The 19,352-nt window shown below is 40.2% G+C and overlaps 3 protein-coding genes across 6 annotated transcripts; 2 read left to right on the top strand and 1 right to left on the bottom strand.

Moving 5' to 3' along the window:
- Positions 1–195: 195 nt before the first annotated feature.
- plbd1b (phospholipase B domain containing 1b) lies at positions 196–10,679 on the bottom strand. 3 transcript variants are annotated; one of them, XM_084342338.1, is made up of 11 exons: positions 10,629–10,679; positions 8,670–8,892; positions 7,847–7,930; positions 7,369–7,510; positions 7,130–7,276; positions 6,263–6,407; positions 4,446–4,646; positions 1,672–1,812; positions 1,376–1,561; positions 1,112–1,218; positions 196–1,002 (listed from the first exon to the last, which is right to left on the bottom strand). In XM_084342338.1, exons 2-11 carry the CDS (start codon positions 8,825–8,827, stop codon positions 826–828), a joined length of 1,488 nt encoding a protein of 495 aa, XP_084198464.1. In that variant the 5' UTR covers positions 8,828–8,892; positions 10,629–10,679; the 3' UTR covers positions 196–825. The 3 variants fall into 3 exon arrangements, with proteins under 3 accessions (XP_084198464.1, XP_084198462.1, XP_084198463.1); XM_084342336.1 differs by lacking the exon at positions 10,629–10,679 and adding an exon at positions 9,547–9,842; XM_084342337.1 differs by lacking the exon at positions 10,629–10,679 and adding an exon at positions 9,547–9,842 and having other exon boundaries at positions 7,130–7,252.
- Positions 10,323–11,940, top strand: cby1 (chibby 1, beta catenin antagonist). 2 transcript variants are annotated; one of them, XM_084342339.1, is made up of 5 exons: positions 10,323–10,418; positions 10,654–10,752; positions 10,937–11,042; positions 11,182–11,294; positions 11,449–11,940. In XM_084342339.1, exons 1-5 carry the CDS (start codon positions 10,413–10,415, stop codon positions 11,527–11,529), a joined length of 405 nt encoding a protein of 134 aa, XP_084198465.1. In that variant the 5' UTR covers positions 10,323–10,412; the 3' UTR covers positions 11,530–11,940. The 2 variants fall into 2 exon arrangements, with proteins under 2 accessions (XP_084198465.1, XP_084198466.1); XM_084342340.1 differs by having other exon boundaries at positions 10,325–10,503.
- A 531-nt stretch (positions 11,941–12,471) lies between these two features.
- pdap1a (pdgfa associated protein 1a) lies at positions 12,472–17,845 on the top strand. Its single transcript, XM_084342473.1, has 6 exons — positions 12,472–12,670; positions 13,501–13,583; positions 13,666–13,740; positions 15,665–15,789; positions 15,940–16,091; positions 16,476–17,845. Exons 1-6 carry the CDS (start codon positions 12,658–12,660, stop codon positions 16,508–16,510), a joined length of 483 nt encoding a protein of 160 aa, XP_084198599.1. The 5' UTR covers positions 12,472–12,657; the 3' UTR covers positions 16,511–17,845.
- Positions 17,846–19,352: the final 1,507 nt, after the last annotated feature.

Here is a 19,352-nt window from a genome sequence, read left to right as displayed (position 1 = left end):
TTTCCGGGTTTGGGCTGGTTCTCTTAGGAAAACTTGACAAAACCCAAAAGAACTGGGACTTGTAGTTTTCTTTGTTAAACTATCATTAATAGTGCTGGATAAGGGAGAAAACACCACACACCACAATTTACATTATATGAAAACTTTATCATAGGATATATTTGCATAAATCAGTGAGATGATTTTTGTACCACACTGCGTAAACCTGAGTAAACATTGCATAGAACTTAAAACACAAACAACAAACAAACAAATTAGTATTTATTTCCCCAAATAATAATAGCCTGATGGCTAAAATCCAAATCTGTGACTGTGAAAACACTGCTGATGTATCTATCATGTTAATTCAGAGTACACTGTCATAATAGTGCCACTCTTGGGTTGATAAGAGCAACAGTGATCCCAACAGGAACATCTCACTGTGTCTAATGGCTTATCTTCAGTCAAAACAATCTGATCTATTCCAAAATACATTTTAGGATAATTAACCGATGGATTAGTAAATAGTTTAATCACATACAATCAAGCTGGTGTCTTTCTACCTCAGACTGACATTAAAATTAATGACTATAACACTTTATTTTAATAGACTGCACATTTGACGATAGAGTCAATCAGACTTCCCCATGTCTGCATTTAACCCTTTAATGACTAATTTTAAGTTGTGATAACGCTCAGTGTCTGAGAACTTTACGTTGTTCCCATTAATCACTGGTGTACCGACAGGATATTCAGTGTTGTAACACAAAATACTAGGATTCCAGATACTTTGAACAGGAAAGCATGACCTGTTCTACCTGGATGGGTGGTATTCTTCTGCCTCTGTCATGGCTGACGCAGTGTGGGCCTCATGGTCACGAATGAAAAGTTGTAGGTTTGTGGGAGACCCTGATGAGTAGAAAGGTTAAAGGATCGCCACGAGAACGGACGCAGGCCCCCCTGCGTCGTCGGGCCATTTATTGCCTCTGCAGCCAGGTGGACAGCCATCTGGTAGTCCGTCACCTGAACCATTAGACGGAGATGGAAAGGATGGCACAAAGGAAGGAGTGCATTAGTGAGTAAAAGGGAATAAGTGAATTTATTTAATATGAATGTGCTGATGAACTCTGACCTTAGTGTCATAGCAACCTCCTGGACGCGGCCTCCTTGGTCTCAGGTCGTTACGGCAGCAGATAGTTTTACATGGATGGCCCTTGGAGTAGGGGTCTCTCTTATAGTCTGAAACAGAAGCAATGTGACTATTAGTCATGCTGCTTGCAGTCTAAAAATAGCAACAATATCCTGAATTATTTGGGTTTTCTGTCACATCTCTAAAGCCCTTTGAGTTGAGGAAATTATGAAATATAAAGAATGCAAGAGTTTTTGTTCCACCTACTGTTGTATCTCATGATGTGTTTGAGGGAGCTGAGGTCAGACACCCTGGCCTGGTCCCTGCGGAGGATTTTGGCTCGGGGGCAGAGGTCGTAAGAGAAGTCTTCTCCATATCTCTTCCACATCACGCCATACCCACTCAGGTTGTAGATTTCAACATGAAACGGTATGTTGTAGGATGGCCAATAACCTGCCAATTGTAGCAAACTGAAGATGGCGGTTGTCCAGCTAAAACAGCCATCCTGGATAAAACTGAAAAACCATAGGAGCTGACAAACAAATAGATTGTTTGTTTCTTACCTCTGCGTAAAGCTGGAGACTGATCAGAGTGCATCACCTTCCCAGGAATCTGCTCCACCACAGTGAGAGCTCCAGTCCTGATACTGTGACCCAGAGAAACCCTGCTCAGGTCCACCACCATGTACTGACTGTTGTATGTACCTAAAATACAATACAAAGAGGCGCATGCTCTGTTTCCCGACTGACAGACGCAGAAAATCCACATGGGTGTGAGGGTCTGTATCACTTAACACTAAAAGGACCTCCATGTTTTGGCCAGGTATGTTTTAGCCCGTTAACTACAGACTACACATATTACCATTTCCAAAGCATGCTGTTGGTTACTGAACTATTTGTTATATTTATTATCATTATTGGTCATGGTTTCACCATAGCTGTGCGGTACTGAAATTGTGAGCAGGGATTATCTTCAAAACTCTCCCTGTCAGCACTTTCAAGGATGCTCTGACAGCTGAGAACTGCGATAGCCTGTAGGCACAGTAGCAGCTCTGTGAGGCTGTACTGAGGCACAATGGTACTTGAGTTAAAAGGTCACATTAGCATGCTAACTAGCTCACAACAACAATCCTAAAATGGAAATGTTAAGTAGGCATAATGTTTACCATGTTCACCACCCTAGTTTAGAGTATAAGCACGTTGACAAAGACATATTAGCACTAAACCAAGAGTACAGCTGAGGCTGAGGGCAATTTAGTTGTAGGACAAAATAAAAGAAATTGACCTACTGGTGGTGCTAGTGGAAAGGTGAGCGGATTACCAAAGTCAATAGGATTCATCATCTGGGGATCCTGAACATCTGTATATAATTTCATTGCAATCCATCCAATATTCTGTTGAGACATGTCACTAAATACAAAGATGTCAACCTCTTGGAGGCACTAGATGTAAAGTCAGAGGATCACCAGACTCTGTAGGCTTTATCCTCTGGGGACCATGAATTTCATGGCAATCCATCCAATAGTTGTTGAGATGTTTCAGTCTAGACCGAATTGATGGACCAACAGACTGACATTGCCATTCCTAGCACCACACCGCTAGCCTGGCTAAACATTTGTGAAGCTGGCTGCTCACCAGGTACATACGAACGTAGCAGAACGATCATCAAAATAACCAGATATCAAAACGTCCTTGAACACAGTACACCAACACAGTGTCTCTCAATGTTATGTTCAGTGAAAGCATTACATATCTCTACATCAAGTCCTTGCAAGTACATTGATACTGTATTGGCATATACTCCTGACATCCAAGAAGGAAGGAAATCAATCTAAATACTAAATTGGCCAAACAAACATACAAAATTTGGGCCACTTCAGTATGGTAGCTTTATCTTATGAAATAACAATATCAGACAGTCACATTATCAGTCAAACTCTAGGTGTGTTGCTTCCAAAATATGACTGACACAGGAAATACAACATGCACAGTCTTGCATGTGCCTGGTGGAAAAAAACAGAGTAAACTTCTGGCTCTGGAGTTACTGACTTGCACAGACAATACATTTCTAACCTAACCCTATTTAAGTGAAATGAAAACACAGACAAAGGTAAAGGCTTTCCTGTTAACTGCCTGCAGGCCACCACAACAGTTTGGCAGGACAGGGAGCTTGAATTGAGCGGCTGCTGGAGGATCAGATGAGATGGGAGGACTGTCAGTCTCAAGAACACTCTGTCCTGTTCTCCTCTGCCCTGCCATAGCAACATGACGTGAAGGATCAAAGCAGCTGGCCAATTAACAAACACTAGTGTTGTGTGATGAGAAGGATGGCCTGTTTGAGATGCTGCTAAATCTCTATGGAAACTTGTCTAGTGAATTTTTACATAGCCAGGGTTTAGTTCAAGACCGAGGTCAACGTCATGAAAGGTCTTGTCTGGCATCCTGGACAATCCCTCTCTAACCCGGTGACGCACTGGCAAGAAAAGGAAAGGTCTCTGATCATAAGAGGGATGAGAGGGAACAAAATAAACTTAAATCGACTACACATACAGTAAATGATCATAAATTAATCAGTTAATAGATGCATACAGTATGTTTGTCTTTAAGAAATGTAATGAGAAGAAATGTAACCAACATTTTGTTATTACAGTTACATGTCTCTCATTTCTGGGTTCATTTGCTTGTTGAAGTGATGTATTTTTAGCCATTTTAGTGGCATGACTAGAATGGCAATGTTGTTCTGTCAGTCCACCACTTTGGTCCAGACTGAAATAGCTCAAAAACGCCATTTGGCTCACATTCATGTCCACCCAGGGAAGAAATGTAATAACTTTGGTGGCTTATCCTGTTGTGCCACCAGCAAGTCAAAAGTTTCCACTTGTCTAATGAAATTTCTCAACATCAGTTCAACGCATTGGCACAAGATTTTTCTCACAGACACGCTTGGTTCTCAGAGGATGAATCCTATTAACTTCGGTGATTCCCAGATTTTTCCTCTAGTGTCTACCTCAAGGTTCATACTTGGTTTTAATTGAAATATCATGACTGTTGGATGGATTGTCTTTTGTTTTGAAACATCTACATGTCATTTGGTACAGAAATTTGAGATAAAACCCAATAATTATCCTGTATCCACCTTTACTCTTCCTCAACTGGATGCAATATCACTGTGAATGGTCTCAGCTTGACAAATGCAATACAGACAATCACTTTACTCGATGTGACTGATATTATTCAAGTACTTGAAAAGTGTGTAACACCTGTTTTTTTGCCTACTTTGTTTTGAACAAAATCCTGTCAAACAACATCCTTGTCTTGTCACATCAACAGGATTTTACCTGAGTTGTATTTGGAGAAGATGTGCGCCCACTCCTCTCCACTGTGAGCCAGGCTGTTGGCCAGGCGGACTCTCTGCCAGGACAGCAGGCTGTGAGGGCTGAGCTGGGAGAACAGGGAGACGTTGAAGACACCGATGGAGGTCTGAGTCATCAGCAGGCCGCTCCCGAGGAGGTAGAAGTCATCCAGAGACATCAGGAAGCCTGGAGGAGGTGGAGGAGGAGGAGGGAGTGGTGGTCATATAGTGGCAAAGGGTAGAGGAGAGTGAGAGGTGGATGATTTAAGACTTCTCGCCTACAACCTATGGCTTCCATGCCGGCTGTATGACTAGTTATCAGTAGTGGAAAGTCCTGTACCTATATTGTAATAGTGTTTTCGAGAACAAGTTTGAAGAAATTGTAGTTTACTTCAGGGAAATACTACACTTTTATCTCTTCGACATGTTAGGACTTAAATCCACCCTATACTACATTTCCAGTTAGCAGCAGAGAGAAAAAGTTAGCAACTAGCTGATGAGCGTAGTGGAGCATTTAGCAGCTACAGAGCTGGATAGATCCCTCATGAGTTGGTGGAGACCAAAAACAGAGCTGAAAGGAGAGAGATTTTGGACAGTCACCTGAGTTTTAGTTGTTGTTTTTTCTTGTTTTTAATGTTGAAAGCCTCTCCTAGTGTCACATTTTGCTTTATACTTCCTGTCTTTTCCCGCCCTTTTTCCTGCTCACCTGTGATCCATCAGTTCTGGTGTATTTTTGCCTGTATCTTTCCCTCAGTCTTTGTTGGTTTGTCTGTGTTTCTGCTTTAATCCCTGTGACTTTCCGGTTCGTTCTAAGTTTTTGTATTTTTCTTGGATTTTCCTTTGCCTGCCCTTTTCTTGCCTGCATTTTGATTTTCTGCATTTCAGCTTTGTTAACAAAGATCACCATCTGTTTTAAAACCTGCCTGCCTCGGTGTCTTGTGTTTGGGTCCTTTTGCAAAAACATAACAGCAGCTTCTTTCTGCTGCCAAAAAACTGCCGACCGTTGCAGGCAATAAAATCTAAATACTTCCAACACTGCTATTAGAGGAATAGTTTGGGACAGTTATGTAAAGTTAAAGTTACATAATAATATTGATGCCTCCCTCATATCTTTCCAGTTTCTGCTGTGTGCACTAAATGTTTCACATTGTCAGAGAGAACGCAGCTTAAGATGGCTGCACAGGCCACACACCACCTGCAGTGGCAGGGGTGTATTACATCTCTCATTTTAATGCAGTGAAGTAATATCCTTGCCCCTGCCGCCCTCTAAAAATACGGCTTCAAAACCACTTGTGTTCTGATAGCAATGGAGCCTGTAAGAGGATTTCTATGGCGTGGGCCACTCGGCAAATCTTTGTCCGCAAAATTACTCAGCCTCCCCTGACTTGACAGAGAGGGAATACATTTCATACCACTCTGTTTAGCGTGTACACACACTGCGGTGGATGTTTCCTCGTCACTGACTAAGCCGTGTGCTTAGCAGAAGAATTACTTTCAGTGGAGAATGTTCATTGAGGATTTGGGTTAAGTCCTTGATGTCAGTGTTTATATTTTCCAAGATGAAAACGAAACTGTGTGGATTAAGGACAAGCTGTTCACCTCAGCTCGGGGCTTTTACAAGAAAGCTGTGCTTTGGTGCACCGTAGGTTGACAAGCTCTGCTGTTCAAAATTCAAGTCATTTACTCAGAAAACACTGTTGCATCAACAAGCAGTAAATCTCACTTTTACTTATGCCATGCAGGTCCTCTGATAGTGTGCAGCTCGTGTGTGATATTATACTTTGTGCAAGCATCTGTGTGTACCTGGATAGCTGCTGAATGACATCTTTCCAGTGGCGGTGTGTGTGTCAGACAGCCTGAAGTCCCAGTGCTTATAGATACGCATGGTGGCTGCATATGTGTACCAGCTCGAGTGGCCGAACAGCAGGTTCTCAAAGCCTGGCAGCACCTGAAATACAGAACAGAGAAGGTGGGGTTGATGTGAGGGACGTGTGCATGTTGTGTCTGATGTTAGCATGATTTTCCTGGTTATGGCATGAACCTCCTTTTGAATATTTCACTGATTACTGGTAAATGTGACAATTTTAGTTAAAGGTGCAATATGTAAGACTTTCAGTTTAAAGGTGCTTAGACCTAAAACCTCCTGGCCTTCAAAAACAGCAACACTCCCCCAGTGCTCCAAGCTCCCTTTCCAGACCGCTAGCTGCACGGCTAACTAGGCTAACAAGTTAATGGCTGCTACAGTCCAGTAGCAGTAGCATGAATTTCACATTTGGCCAATTCTTACCCATTGTAGCTTTAAGAACTACGATACGCAGATACAGATTATATGGAAACATTTTATTCAAATAAAGAGAAAAAACAGCAAAATTAAGGTTCCTGTAATTAAATGGGATAAAAAAAAAATCTAAATGAAACCTAATAATATAGGATTTCTGGTTGCACTGCATCACTCAGTGTACTCACTTCTACAGTATTTGCACTTTGTCTTTGTTGCCTGAATGGGTGTAAATGGAAGAAAACATCGGCCTGCAAATGGCCTTTCACAGTCATTGACACATTTTTGAGGCAGAATCCCCATGCACAAGGCCCCACAATCAAACTAATTAGGCACCCGTTGAGGCTTCCCAAGCACTCCCTCAAGTTTGAGCCAAATGGGCTTGGCCTAACCTTGATGAGAGCAGTGCAGTGGCCCATTCCTGGCATCCTGAAAGCGCCGGCCCCTGTGGAGGAGTTGGAGCGAGGCGTCAGAGCTGGGACGAGGTCCAGGAGGTCGCCGACACCATTCAGAATCTGGAGGGCAAACGCTGACAGAGGCTGAACAGGAAGGAGAGAGCAAGTGGCACAGATGAATGAAATGATACTGAGACAGCGCTCTCACCAGCTCTCCAACACACACTCTCACACACCTCTCTGTGTTTGCTTTTGGCCCACAGTGCAGCTCCTGCATGGAGTCCATCCAGCTGGGCCAGGATCAGTCCCAGATGCTTCCACAAGGGGTCGCTGTATCTCCTCAGTTTCACCTGCTCTCTGGCCCACTGGTCCTGTTTGCTGTGGGACATTCAGAGAGCTGAAAGGCACTTTGGGATGTTTCTGTTACCAATTAGTGTATTTTGGTTGAGCAAATCTGCAGCCTGAATTTGCTGAGTATCTAAATTCAGGATCACTGCATGCATAAATATAATTTTTGCATTTAGTATAGTCCTTCACAAACAGGGGACAGTGCAGGTGAAAATTCTCCCCTTCTTTACAAATGTCATTGTTTTCTGTGGCTAAAGGGATGAAACTCTGGTATAATAAGAGGAACACAATAACGTTAGTATCAGACCAATTGCTTCCAACAGACATCGAGTTAATCTTGAACACAAACTGATCTTAAGACCGTACCTTAAAAACCTCTTCAGGGGATTCAGAACCTTCTCATCCTTTATGAGTTGGGGGTACATGTTGGAGTAATGATCGAACATCTGTCTGCAAAGAGACAACAGTGGGAATTAAACCACAACTAAAGTTACTAGCTACACTGTCAGAAATGCAACCCAATCAATTAACTTTGTGTAAGATTATATGAAGATTAGCAACAGGTGCAGCATTTATAAAGGCCCTCTCAGTGTTTTGCTTATGAGTATTCCCATAATTAATACTGTTACTATGATGCTTCTCTCAAGCGACAGAAATTAGAAAATAATCATTTATACATAAAGTAATACAGAATAGAGTTACTTTTCTTGCATTGCCAATATGTTAACTCTAACAACACAACAGTGTACAATATTCCTGTTTTACAGTGGACATATCAGCCTGTCATAGTAGTAAAAGCCCAGACCACACTGATAACATTAACTATTAACTATTTCTAAGTGGAAGAAAACACATTTATGGTAAAACTTTTTTTTGTATCTGCCCTGCATTGTAAAATTTTTGTAAATTCATATAATTGGTATATTTCGTTTGTTGTTATTTTCCTTCCACTGATGTAAAAGGAATAAATAGAATATATGGGCTCAAACAAAGATAAAGGGAGTTTAATGGGGAAAAAATGGAAGAAATGTCAGGAGGAGCAACACTATACTATGTGCTTGAAGTGATGTGTTCAGGTGAGTGTCCGTCGACAGTAAACTGACTCTGTGGGCTCAAAGTAATTCAGTTTGAGTTAATACACTCAGATTTATGTTAATACCAGTTCGCTTACAAGACCTTTGACACTCACCCAGCAGTGAGATAACCTTCCAGGTACCCAGCCAGGAAGAAGGTGGTCTCGTCCTCCTGTGTGATGCCACCATGACCTGCGCAGATCTCCAAGACGCCCCACCCAGACATGAGCAGGGTGTCATTGAAGTAGCCGTAGGCTCCCCCCTCCGTCTCCATCACCCCCTCCCTCAGGATCACACTTTTCTGGGCAGCATCCCAGAACACGGTGGCCTCTTGGAGCTCTACCATTGTAGGAGGATGGACAGGGTTACAGGGTTGAGGTTGGATAACAACTATTATGTAAGATAATGTTATGACACCATTAGAATGGATAATAAGAAAAAACGCAACCTTTTTCCTTTTTTTTAAATTTTTTTTTTTTTTTACGTGTTGCTATTTGTTGCTTGACTGGTTTCTGCCAAATGGATATTAATATTAGACAAGCAAAGCATTAATTCACATGTTGACTTGGACATACAGGTATGTAATTTACTATTTTAAACTAAATCTTATTTATTGTATGTTTGGGTTTTTCAAAGTAAATACGAAACGGGAAAATTACATTTACCAAGAGTATATAATTGCTTCAATATATATTGATTTTATAGGCTATTTCCAGGCTAATTATTATGTGTCATACTTCCAAGATTTAAAGTAGCCTTATATATTTAGATATAGCCTACGTAAATAGAATAGAATGGAGCAGAAGAGGACAAAAACAAAAATTAGCCTTATTGAAAACTTTGCCAGGTGCCACCATGAGCTGCTGCATGCTCCCATACGCGAGTCCCTGGTAAACAAACAGCCTTTCTTCATCAACATTAGTTAAACTGAATTATATTGGATTCAAAATAAGTTTCCGTCATGTACGGACACTCCACGGCGAAATTACTCACGGTGTATTTGCACTGATGCAGCCAGTGCGCTCAGCAGGACGCACAGTGTGGTGCTCTTCCTCGCCATGATAGCTGATATTTTCCCGTGTCATGTATATCAACAGATAAATGTTCTTATGATGGTCACGAGCGACGATGAAATATGACTTCTCAGCTGCCGATGAAAAGGTAGTTTTCGGTTGCCATCACAAATAATTGCTCTTAAATATTTTAGTTTTCATAATCATTCTGGTAAAGGTCCATTAATCGACCTCTTTGTTGAGAGAGCAAAAGCAATCACCCCAGATGGGACTCGAACCCACAATCCCTGGCTTAGGAGGCCAGTGCCTTATCCATTAGGCCACTGGGGCTATATGAAAATGGGCGGGGTCACCGTCGTATTTAATAACATATAGAACATTTATAGTACATCTTGCTTTTAATTGTAGAGTCATTGATTGAAAACATAATTTTGACAGGCTGCGTTTATGAAACATTTTTTAAGCAATTTCTCTGAATACACGATTTGTGCATGAATATAACCGCTTTGAAAGGCGGTCACCATGGTGATGCGTTTACGTTACATGGATGGTTCCATTATCTCCCCTAAATAGGGGTGTTTATGTTATCCTGATGCGAAATTGACTATTACAGTTTGCATACAACGCTCAATATAGTGCACTCAAGCTTAAAGTTAAACCTAAAATGCCTTTAACTTGCTGGTGTGGGCAAATCCCTTGCACTTGTTTTAACTTTAAGTCGTGCGATATTTCAGTGTTGTCTCTTTCAGAGAAATGGAACTTTCACGCTTGCGCACTAGCAAGCATGGTTTTGTTTGGAGAGAAGAATTTCAACCACCAAGCTAAGAATTTATATAAATAGTCTGTATGGAGGTAAATATACAAGTTCTATATTTTCAGTAACACAACAACAACTAACCCACCTGTGAGGCAGTCGACAGTTTCAATTAATTGTCAGGTATGAGTAGTACTCACACCTAGCGAGTGTTAGCCACCTAGCATTAGCTCGGTAATGTACCTTTTAGTAACGTAAACACATACTGTGACTGCGTGTTATTGTTATGTATAAAATATTAATGCTACCCTTTGTGTGCTGTCTTGTACACAGGACCTTAAAAAATCACTAAAGATGCCGTTCTTTGGAAGCACGTTCAGTCCGAAGAAGACTCCACCTCGCAAATCTGCATCTCTGTCCAGCCTTCACACGGTGAGTTAGGAGCACTTTCTGTACTATGGCAGCTAACTGTTTTAATGAAGTGCACTGATGGGTACGTGCAAATAAGTTTAATGAGGTCAAAAGCAAATGGTTGAAAAAAACATTGAGACAGCTGAGATGTAGCTAGACTGTGCAAGAGGGCTGCTATTGTTTATTTCTTTTTCACCTCTTTTAGTTGGATCGGTCAACAAGAGAAGTAGAGCTGGGCCTTGAGTATGGACCTCCTGCAATGAACATTGGAGGTCAGACCTGGAAATTTGAAGAGGGACAGTGGATTACAGGTAATGACTGATACTGATGAACACATACCAGTGCAGTGCTCTGGCGTGTGTTGCCACATCTGCTGGATCATTCACTGCTGGTCTCTGAATGGTCAACACAAAATTGATTCTTGTTTTGTTTGTGTTTTTGTTGAACCAGAATCTGGAGGAAATGCATCGAGTAGAGAATTGCAGCGGCTTAAGAAAAAAAATGTACAGCTGGAGGAAGAGAACAATCTCCTGAAACTGAAGATTGAAGTTCTCTTGGACATGGTGAGAACCAAGCAGCTTTGATTATGGCCTCACAGTCTCAGTCACTTTAAAGATGCAATATACATCTGTATACACTGAGGTAGGAAGGTTTGATTGAATTTTGTTTGTCTTACCAAAGCTGTTAAATAACTGATATTTAATCTTTTCCTTGTAGTTGACGGAGACTACCGTGGAGTACCACCTCATTGAGAAAGAAGTGGAAGATTTAAAGACTCAACATCGAAGAAAGAAATGACTGATCTGATATGATTCCTTCATAAAAGGACATCAGAGTTTAAAGTTTGTTGGTGTAAATCTTTCTTTCTTTTTGTTTTTGTTTTTGCTCATTAAGAACAGATGTAAAAAAAAAAGTGATAATGAGTTTTCTCATAATGAGGACTATTGTGCTGTAGGTCTCCGCCCTGCTTGTATTTATTGGAAAAGCAGGTACCACAGGGTCAGATGTAGTGCCTATTATTAATGTACTGTCCTACATTTGTACAATCACCATGAATCTGAAACAACTGTGAACGTCTTTCTTCAACACACAGCATATTTTCTACATCTTTTACATCTGTACGGCAAGTATAGGCCGATATTTTCTTTGTAATCTTTGTATTTTCTGTGTTTTATATTCAGATCAAAAATAAAAATGTGTTTTCGTTCACATTTTTTATATATTTTATACATATTATCATATTACCCCTTATTCAATTAATACTTTGTTGAGTTGTAACCAGTGACACATTCACAAGAAGACAGGGATAACGACAAAGACTACCAAACTACACACATCTAAATCCAAGTTTGAAGTTTGGAGTCAGAGCCTTGAGCTGAGATTTTTTTGTTAAAATCCTTGTAATATTTGTACAATATTGCAATGAGATCATGATCATGTAATGTGTGTATTTAGAATGTTCTGCATCACTATATTCGCATTACATGGTAATGTTAGCAATATGATTGAATTACCACATCTCTATCCCATGTGAAATGTACTCTTTGTTGGTTTTTGTAAGAGTATACTTTTACATTTTTACGAGCAGAACTATGCGTAATACAAATATGTTGTATAAAACACAGTGCAGGGTCATTTTATGAATTAATTTACGCTCTTTAGCTAATTGGTGGGTGCACACGTCAGTTAAATGCGCAGGAGGCGATGCTCAGTGCAGCGATTGGTTGAATGGTCGTAACTGCGCATGCGCATGCTGTCGTGAGTGAATGCAGCATTTCGACGTTTTGTCCTGCTGACAGCGGGAGAGACGAAGTACTTTCTAGCCTTTTCTTTTAGCACTTTAAACCATCGGCGTTGGTTGTACAACTGTCGGGTCATTCAGCCTTATAATAGCGGACTTCGTCTGTACTAACTTCACTTTCGATAATGCCTCGGGGCGGTGAGTATTATTGTTAAAGTTCACGTTAAATGCTAATTTTCAGCAGGCTAAGTCTAGCTAGCGAATTGTTAGCTGGAGTGGTACGAATTCCCGTTCAACTCTCACATGCTTAGCTGCTAGCATGCTAACCGGGTAGCAAGGTGTATTTGCGGGTCTGAGCGACCGAAGAAAGAAAGCAAATGTACCAATGGTGATTAATAAGCGCCTTTTACGTTAACACATCTTCCAGTTTGACGGTAATTTCAGCATCTTAAACGGTTTGAATGGTTTCGTTTTTTGGCCGTTTGTGTTTAACCGCTAGTACCATGTGGACTGGAGACCGCTTCAGCGATTGTTAATATTACCGGAGACTTTCTCAAATGTTTTGATATGCACTAGCTTTATCTCTGGTTGTTTTTGGCATCATGTCCCTATACAAACCTCTCTTGTTATGACATTTGCCTGTGAAGAGAGCTGGCCCTCATTGATCGTCATGTGTTTCATCACCCACACACACACCTCGCCCCTGTTCACACTTTGTAATAGCATAAGATCTTAATGATGGTGCAGGGTGTGTACATAATAACAGGAATACTTGTTCCACGTAGTGCCATCCACTATTGCATCACCACAAGCTTTGACTTAGGAAATGATCATAGTGTCTAGTCCAGGCATCTCAATATCAACAAAAAGCAAAACCAAGACGGTATATCATATTCCTTCACACATAAATCTTAGCTTGTGCTGGAAATGTTTTACAAACTTTGTAGTGTGCTTGTAGAATGAGAAACTTTAAAAGACAGCTGGATCCATTTGATTCGTCTGTGACAACTCTGACATCTGTGTTCCAGGGAAAAAGGGCCACAAGGGCAGAGGGAAGCAATTCAGCAACCCCGAAGAGATTGACAGACAGATGAAAGCGCAGAGAGAGCTGGTGAGTAACAGGATATAATTGGCAGACATGGAGTTCCCTTCAAAACAAGGTCCGGTGTGATTTGATGTGTGTGTGTTCACAGGAGGAAAAAGGGGGCGCAGAGAAAGAAAGCTCTTCAGAGTCCGACGAAGAGAGCAGCAGTGACAGCGACTCTGAGGTGAGTGAGCGGGTCTGATGTTGACTTGATGGTAGAAGTTGATCTATTGCTATTTAGGTTTAGATTAATCCTTAATATTCAAAGACAGATGCTTAGGTGAAAATGGGTATTGTTCTAAATGACTAATAGCTTCTGAACTGCTAATTCTATCCATATGTTTTAAAAACTCCCTTAAAGCAGAATTTGTCAGCTTTTCAGTGGTATCACACATCTTGTTTGGGCTTTAAGGGACTTCCATAGTGAAGGTAATCATGAAGTCACGTTCTGCAGCATTACATTGTCAAGGATACCCACATATTTCCTACCTCTTTGCCAATGGGCAGTGGTTGTAGCCAAGCTACTTTTGTTGTTCTGTTTCAATGGATAATGTTTCTTTTGCTTCAGTGTCATCTGTTATGATTTGATAATCTTTCTATTTACTCTCTGAACTTTTTTTGGACATGTCTACATGGTCAGTAAATGAAATGAAGGGTTACACATGCTTTTTGCTGAAAAAAGCTAAGGATAATATTAAAATGTATAGCTGTAACTTGCTTAGCAAAGGTCAGATGTAGACAAAAATTAAAAAACAAAAAATAGAAACTTCCTGAGGTTCTCTCTGAGTTCACAGTTTAAAAAAAAAAAAAAAAAAGGTTAATTCATCTGTCCTTAGACAAAACAAATGTAAAATTGGGACTAATAAGCCAGGCTGACCCTAACCCATCGGGCTGAGACCGTGACCACAAAGACAGAAGAAAGAAGCACATCAGGGGAGCACTTAAAACCTGTGGCTACCCAAACTGGACCTTTGTCAAAACCTCTAAAAGATCCAGAGCAGACAGAGAGGAGAAGACGGAAGATGTAACAACATCGCCATTCCTTATGTTGCAAGAATATCTAAGAAACTCAGGAGGATCTTCAATAAACATCATATCCTGGTTCAATTCAAACCTGCCAACACGCTGAGGCAGAAACTTGTCCATCCTAAGGACAAAACACCCAGGCATAAGCAGAAAAATGAAGTTTATTAAAGGAGAAAAAATACTCCTTTTGAGGACAACAAAATAAACATCTTGGCTAGAGAAGACAGATGGGTTGAAAGAGGACTAAAAGAATGATGTCAAACTGGAGCAACCGTCTTTGAACAGAGGAGGTGGCCTATGACACTACCTATCACTCACCTACAATGCAATACTGGGTTCTCTCCCCAGATGGCTTAACAACCATTCACACCTGGGCTCACTTAGCCCTAGCAACTCACATGAAGGCCGGTTGGTTCAACAACCCACAAGTGGCCCTAACAACTCTGAAAATCAGAGCTCACACGTGTCCTTAACAAGTTTAGAGTTTTTTTAACTCCCCTCCAGTTAGTTAGAACTGAAGACGCCTCTTGGATGAGAGGTGAAACGTCTTCAAGAAACTGAAACAAGTCCAGTTGCCTACGATACAGCACTTACAACTGGATAGTCAGCCACCCCAAAACTTGTTCCAGGTCTTCCAGAGTTAATCGAATATATATGGTGGTGAAGTATTCCAGGAATTACCTTGTGAGGAAGTTTGTAATTTAGTGCAGGGAGAACAATGTCGTGATGTCCTTAGTCCAACTGTTGCTCAGATGTTGCTGGTGACGCATGCAAAGATACATTCTGATTCTGGTCTGGAGTTCACTGTTCAGAGATTGACATCTGTGCTCCGTCTATGATGTATTAAGCTTTAACTCCTTGAAAATGCTGTCACTATGCTAATGTTGGATTGTTTACTTTTCACCTGTCGTGAGAGGGATTAAGAAAATTCAAAACTTGAAAAAAATGGGTCTGGATGGAAATGGTTGTGTGTAGCAGCCAGTATACAAACAAGCTTACCAGCCTGTGCCATTATTTACCAGCTCTGTACTGGTGGTGGCATGTCTCCGTTGTGTTATAAAGGTGTTTCTTTTTACTTGCAGTCCAAAAAGAGGAGTGGAGTTGAGGGGCTTATAGAGATCGAGAACCCCAACCGTGTGTCTCAGAAGAGCAAGAAGGTGACTGAAGTAGACGTTACTGCTCCCAGAGAGCTGTCTCGCAGAGAGAGGTGGGTGTCACACAGTCCCCCGGCAAAGGAATGTTACCATTTGTGTTACTGTATTTCTGACTCATACAGTGTCTTCAATAGCGTCAGGCTTTTTGTTTTGATGAAGTAATACTTTGTCTGATGTGCGTGCCCTCCTGTTCTCTCTGTCAGAGAGGAGATAGAGAAGCAGAAATCAAAGGAACGCTACATGAAGCTCCATCTTGAGGGGAAGACTGACCAGGCCAAGGCCGACCTGGCCAGACTTGCCATCATCAAGAAACAGAGGGAGGAAGCCGCCAAGAAGAGAGACGAACTCAGGAAAGGTGAGAAGATTGATCAGTTAATACTTTGAACAGTTCTGTAAAGTTAAAACTTTCTATACTGGATGTCAATTTTTTTTTTATTGTTCAATTCTGTTCAAACATTTGTAGAAGCTGAAAATGCACAGTTTGAACATTTTATATTCAGTTCATAAATGTACTGGACATCTACTTTGTTCACACTGTGTCGGTTAAATTCTTAACAGCAATTCATCGATTAATCCTAAACATCCCTAGTCTGATGATAATTCCAATTTCCAGCAGCAGACTGAAAGATTCTCAGAGCAATTGATTTTCTTTGTACACAAATTGTTTATAGCAATTTTACAGAAAGTTTTACCATATTGAAACTCACAATCCCCTAATTCGCTCCTTATTTTATTTCAGAAAAAGATGCCGAAGAAGCCAAAGGAAAGCGCTAGTCTTCATCTGACAGCTTCGACGTGCACTTAAGTCTCAGCGTGGAGAAAGGGGGAGGGGACCAATTCGAGTGGCGTCAGATCAGGGTTGCTCCTGAACTCCTGTCCCTCATTTCAAATCAGAGGGGCGTGAGTCTTCCATGACAGTGTGGTCAGGACAGGGAAAACGGGTGGAGCGCAGCGAGTTGAAGAGGAAATGCAACATTTGGGATGCCTCTAGTTTTCTTTAATAATCGCAGGTTTTCCAAGTGCTTCACTGCCTCTTTTCTCTTCCCCACTCACGATGGTTTTAATTCTAAAGCTGCTGAAGTTATTTCCATTGTTTTTGATTTATACAACTTTACAAGGTTACCTAATACACGTTTACTTAATGACCGAACAAATATAACAGTGAGTGTGCACGAGAATTTTTTTGGTGCTTTACTTTTCCTTCCACGTCACCTGCTTTGTAAGAATACAAATGGGTGACAGACGGAGAAAAGAACACTATTCAGAGGATAAACTGATATATAGGAATTATACAGTGTAGTTTAGTATTTGGATATGTTGCACAAGATATTGGTATAATTTTCTAAAGATGTAAAAGTTTTTTTCATCTAAACTCAGAATCATCTGCTATTTCCACTAGTTTTATTTTGTCCCCTTCAGCCCCTTTTTTTTTTTCTTTTCAATTCACAGTCAGAAGAATTAGCTGTCCTCATACCACAACACATCTAGAAGTTTGAATATATTTAGCTTCTTTTACTTTGTTATGCATCATTTCCCCAATTCTACACTTTCCTCACCTGAATCATCTTTTTGCTGTCAGTTCTGTTTTGTACTCCTTTGCTCAAAAACAACAGGAATATTACTTGAATTGCCTATAATAAGCATTTTTAAGTTGTCAAACATCAGGGCTGGAAAGCATTGTCTCGTACCACCTCAGTAACTGTGGCCTCGCCCTGTTTCTGATTGGGTCTCTGTGGTTCTATAGGAGGGAGTGTGTCTTTGTTGCCTTTTCAAAGTGTACACAGGCCAGTTCACTGTCACCTGTAATTGAAGTACTACAAAGAACCCACTCTGAGTTAGTTCATTAGGTACACACACAAAGGTGTACATGATGAACTGGTAACTCGGTATGTGGGGGATTTGGATATGCCTTGATCAGGAAATCAGTGTTCCCTATAATATCATAATAATATGGAAGTAGCTGACAGAACAACCTGTTGGAACCACAAAGTGTGAGAAATGTAGCCTCAGCGTAAAATGAATTCCTCAAGTTTTCCATCATGTATTTGAAGTCATTTTTAAAAAATAAATTCATTAATAAATAAAAGGCTGTGTCGTGATTTACATGTACATTGTGATTGTTGTGTCGGTTATTCACCCTGAAGCACTGGGAATTTGTAGTTCTGATTTATTATGTTAAATTCTGTTAAAAGTCAGATGATGCCACTTATTTAAATCAGGGTGGGTATTTAATTGCTGTTTGTCCTCTGCATTTTGCTGTTGCCACCACTAGACTGCAGCATCTGACAGGCACCAGGTTTAACACAACCTCCGCCCGAACATCAGTGTGCTGCTCCTGATACATTGCTGACATCTGCTGAAATTCAAGCCGGATGCCATTATGCCACAGTCCAGAATAAGGATGTATAGACCAGATTTGATTTACTTAACCAAACTTGGCACAACAAGATATCAAGTGGTGTCTTCATACATCTGCAGAACCATGACTTTGGATTAAGAGTTCACTGAAATTCAGGGTTGAGATGTGCACTCCCATCACATCCTGGATGTTTATCTGGATCTGAGTAAAGAAAGTTGAATAATCTGTGAAAAAAAGAGACACTTAATGGAGAATCAAAGTGCTCACTATGAATTATATTTATATAACATGAAATAAATCTTGAAAAAGCACATACAAGATATGTCAAAACCATGACATTGTAAAACAATTTAGGATATTTAAAAAAAACTTAACTTAATATTAATTCATTGTGTGTTAGTCACCTACTCGTGATTTCACTATGTGCAAAAGTAAAAATAAAGTAAAAAAATATTTGAAAATGTAATATTGTACTAAATGTCATTCATATCTTATTCCAGCAATTCTGATCTCTAGATGTCCTTTACCCATTGTATGTTTTACTTTTATGTAGTCATCTTATCAGAACGTCTGTAATCTGTCAATGCTCCGTCTTAATTGACAGATAGAAAACTTAGTAAAAACATCTGGAATGAACTACAAAAAAAAGTGTAATACATAGGTGTTGTTTACATAGGTGACGCTTGAGACACGTCCACACCTCTTTTTGAAATGGCCGATGTCGTCCCCATCACTTTTCAAAAGCATTTTTTGTGAACATTTTTTTTTTTTTCAAGTTTTCAAGTATAGCTTGTAGAATTTTTTTCAAACCAGCATCTAAAATGTAAAGTACACGACAACACACGGCTAAGAAACAGTTAAAACAGTGATATTGCTCATTAGATTACAGATGTGATCAGCAAATCAAATCAGAATGCAACTTTAGATTGTCCTAACCTGCCAGCCCGAAGCGACAGTATTTGATGAGTTTGGAATGAGACTCAAAAATCAACTTTTCTTAAAAGTAGGACCTTTAAATATATAAATAAATGTATTAATATAATACCATGAAATTTGGAGTTGTAATAATTTAAGCTTTGACTAAAAGGTGGTAATATGTTAATGTTGTGTTCATAGCTTGTTTCTGCTGCCCCCAAATGGCCCAAATAATAATAATAATGTTATTGCAGGTGAAAAAAACTTTAAAGAAAATAAAATGTTTAACTCAAAAAATATAATGGCAAGGCAACAGATAATGATGAAAAGGCCTGAGTTCAA

This window comes from Pagrus pagrus (genome assembly GCF_965226575.1).
Source record: "Pagrus pagrus genome assembly, chromosome: 21".
NCBI lineage: Eukaryota > Metazoa > Chordata > Actinopteri > Spariformes > Sparidae > Pagrus > Pagrus pagrus.
The sequence above is the reverse complement of the archived record's forward strand: the minus strand, read 5'-3'. Positions and strand labels throughout refer to the sequence as shown.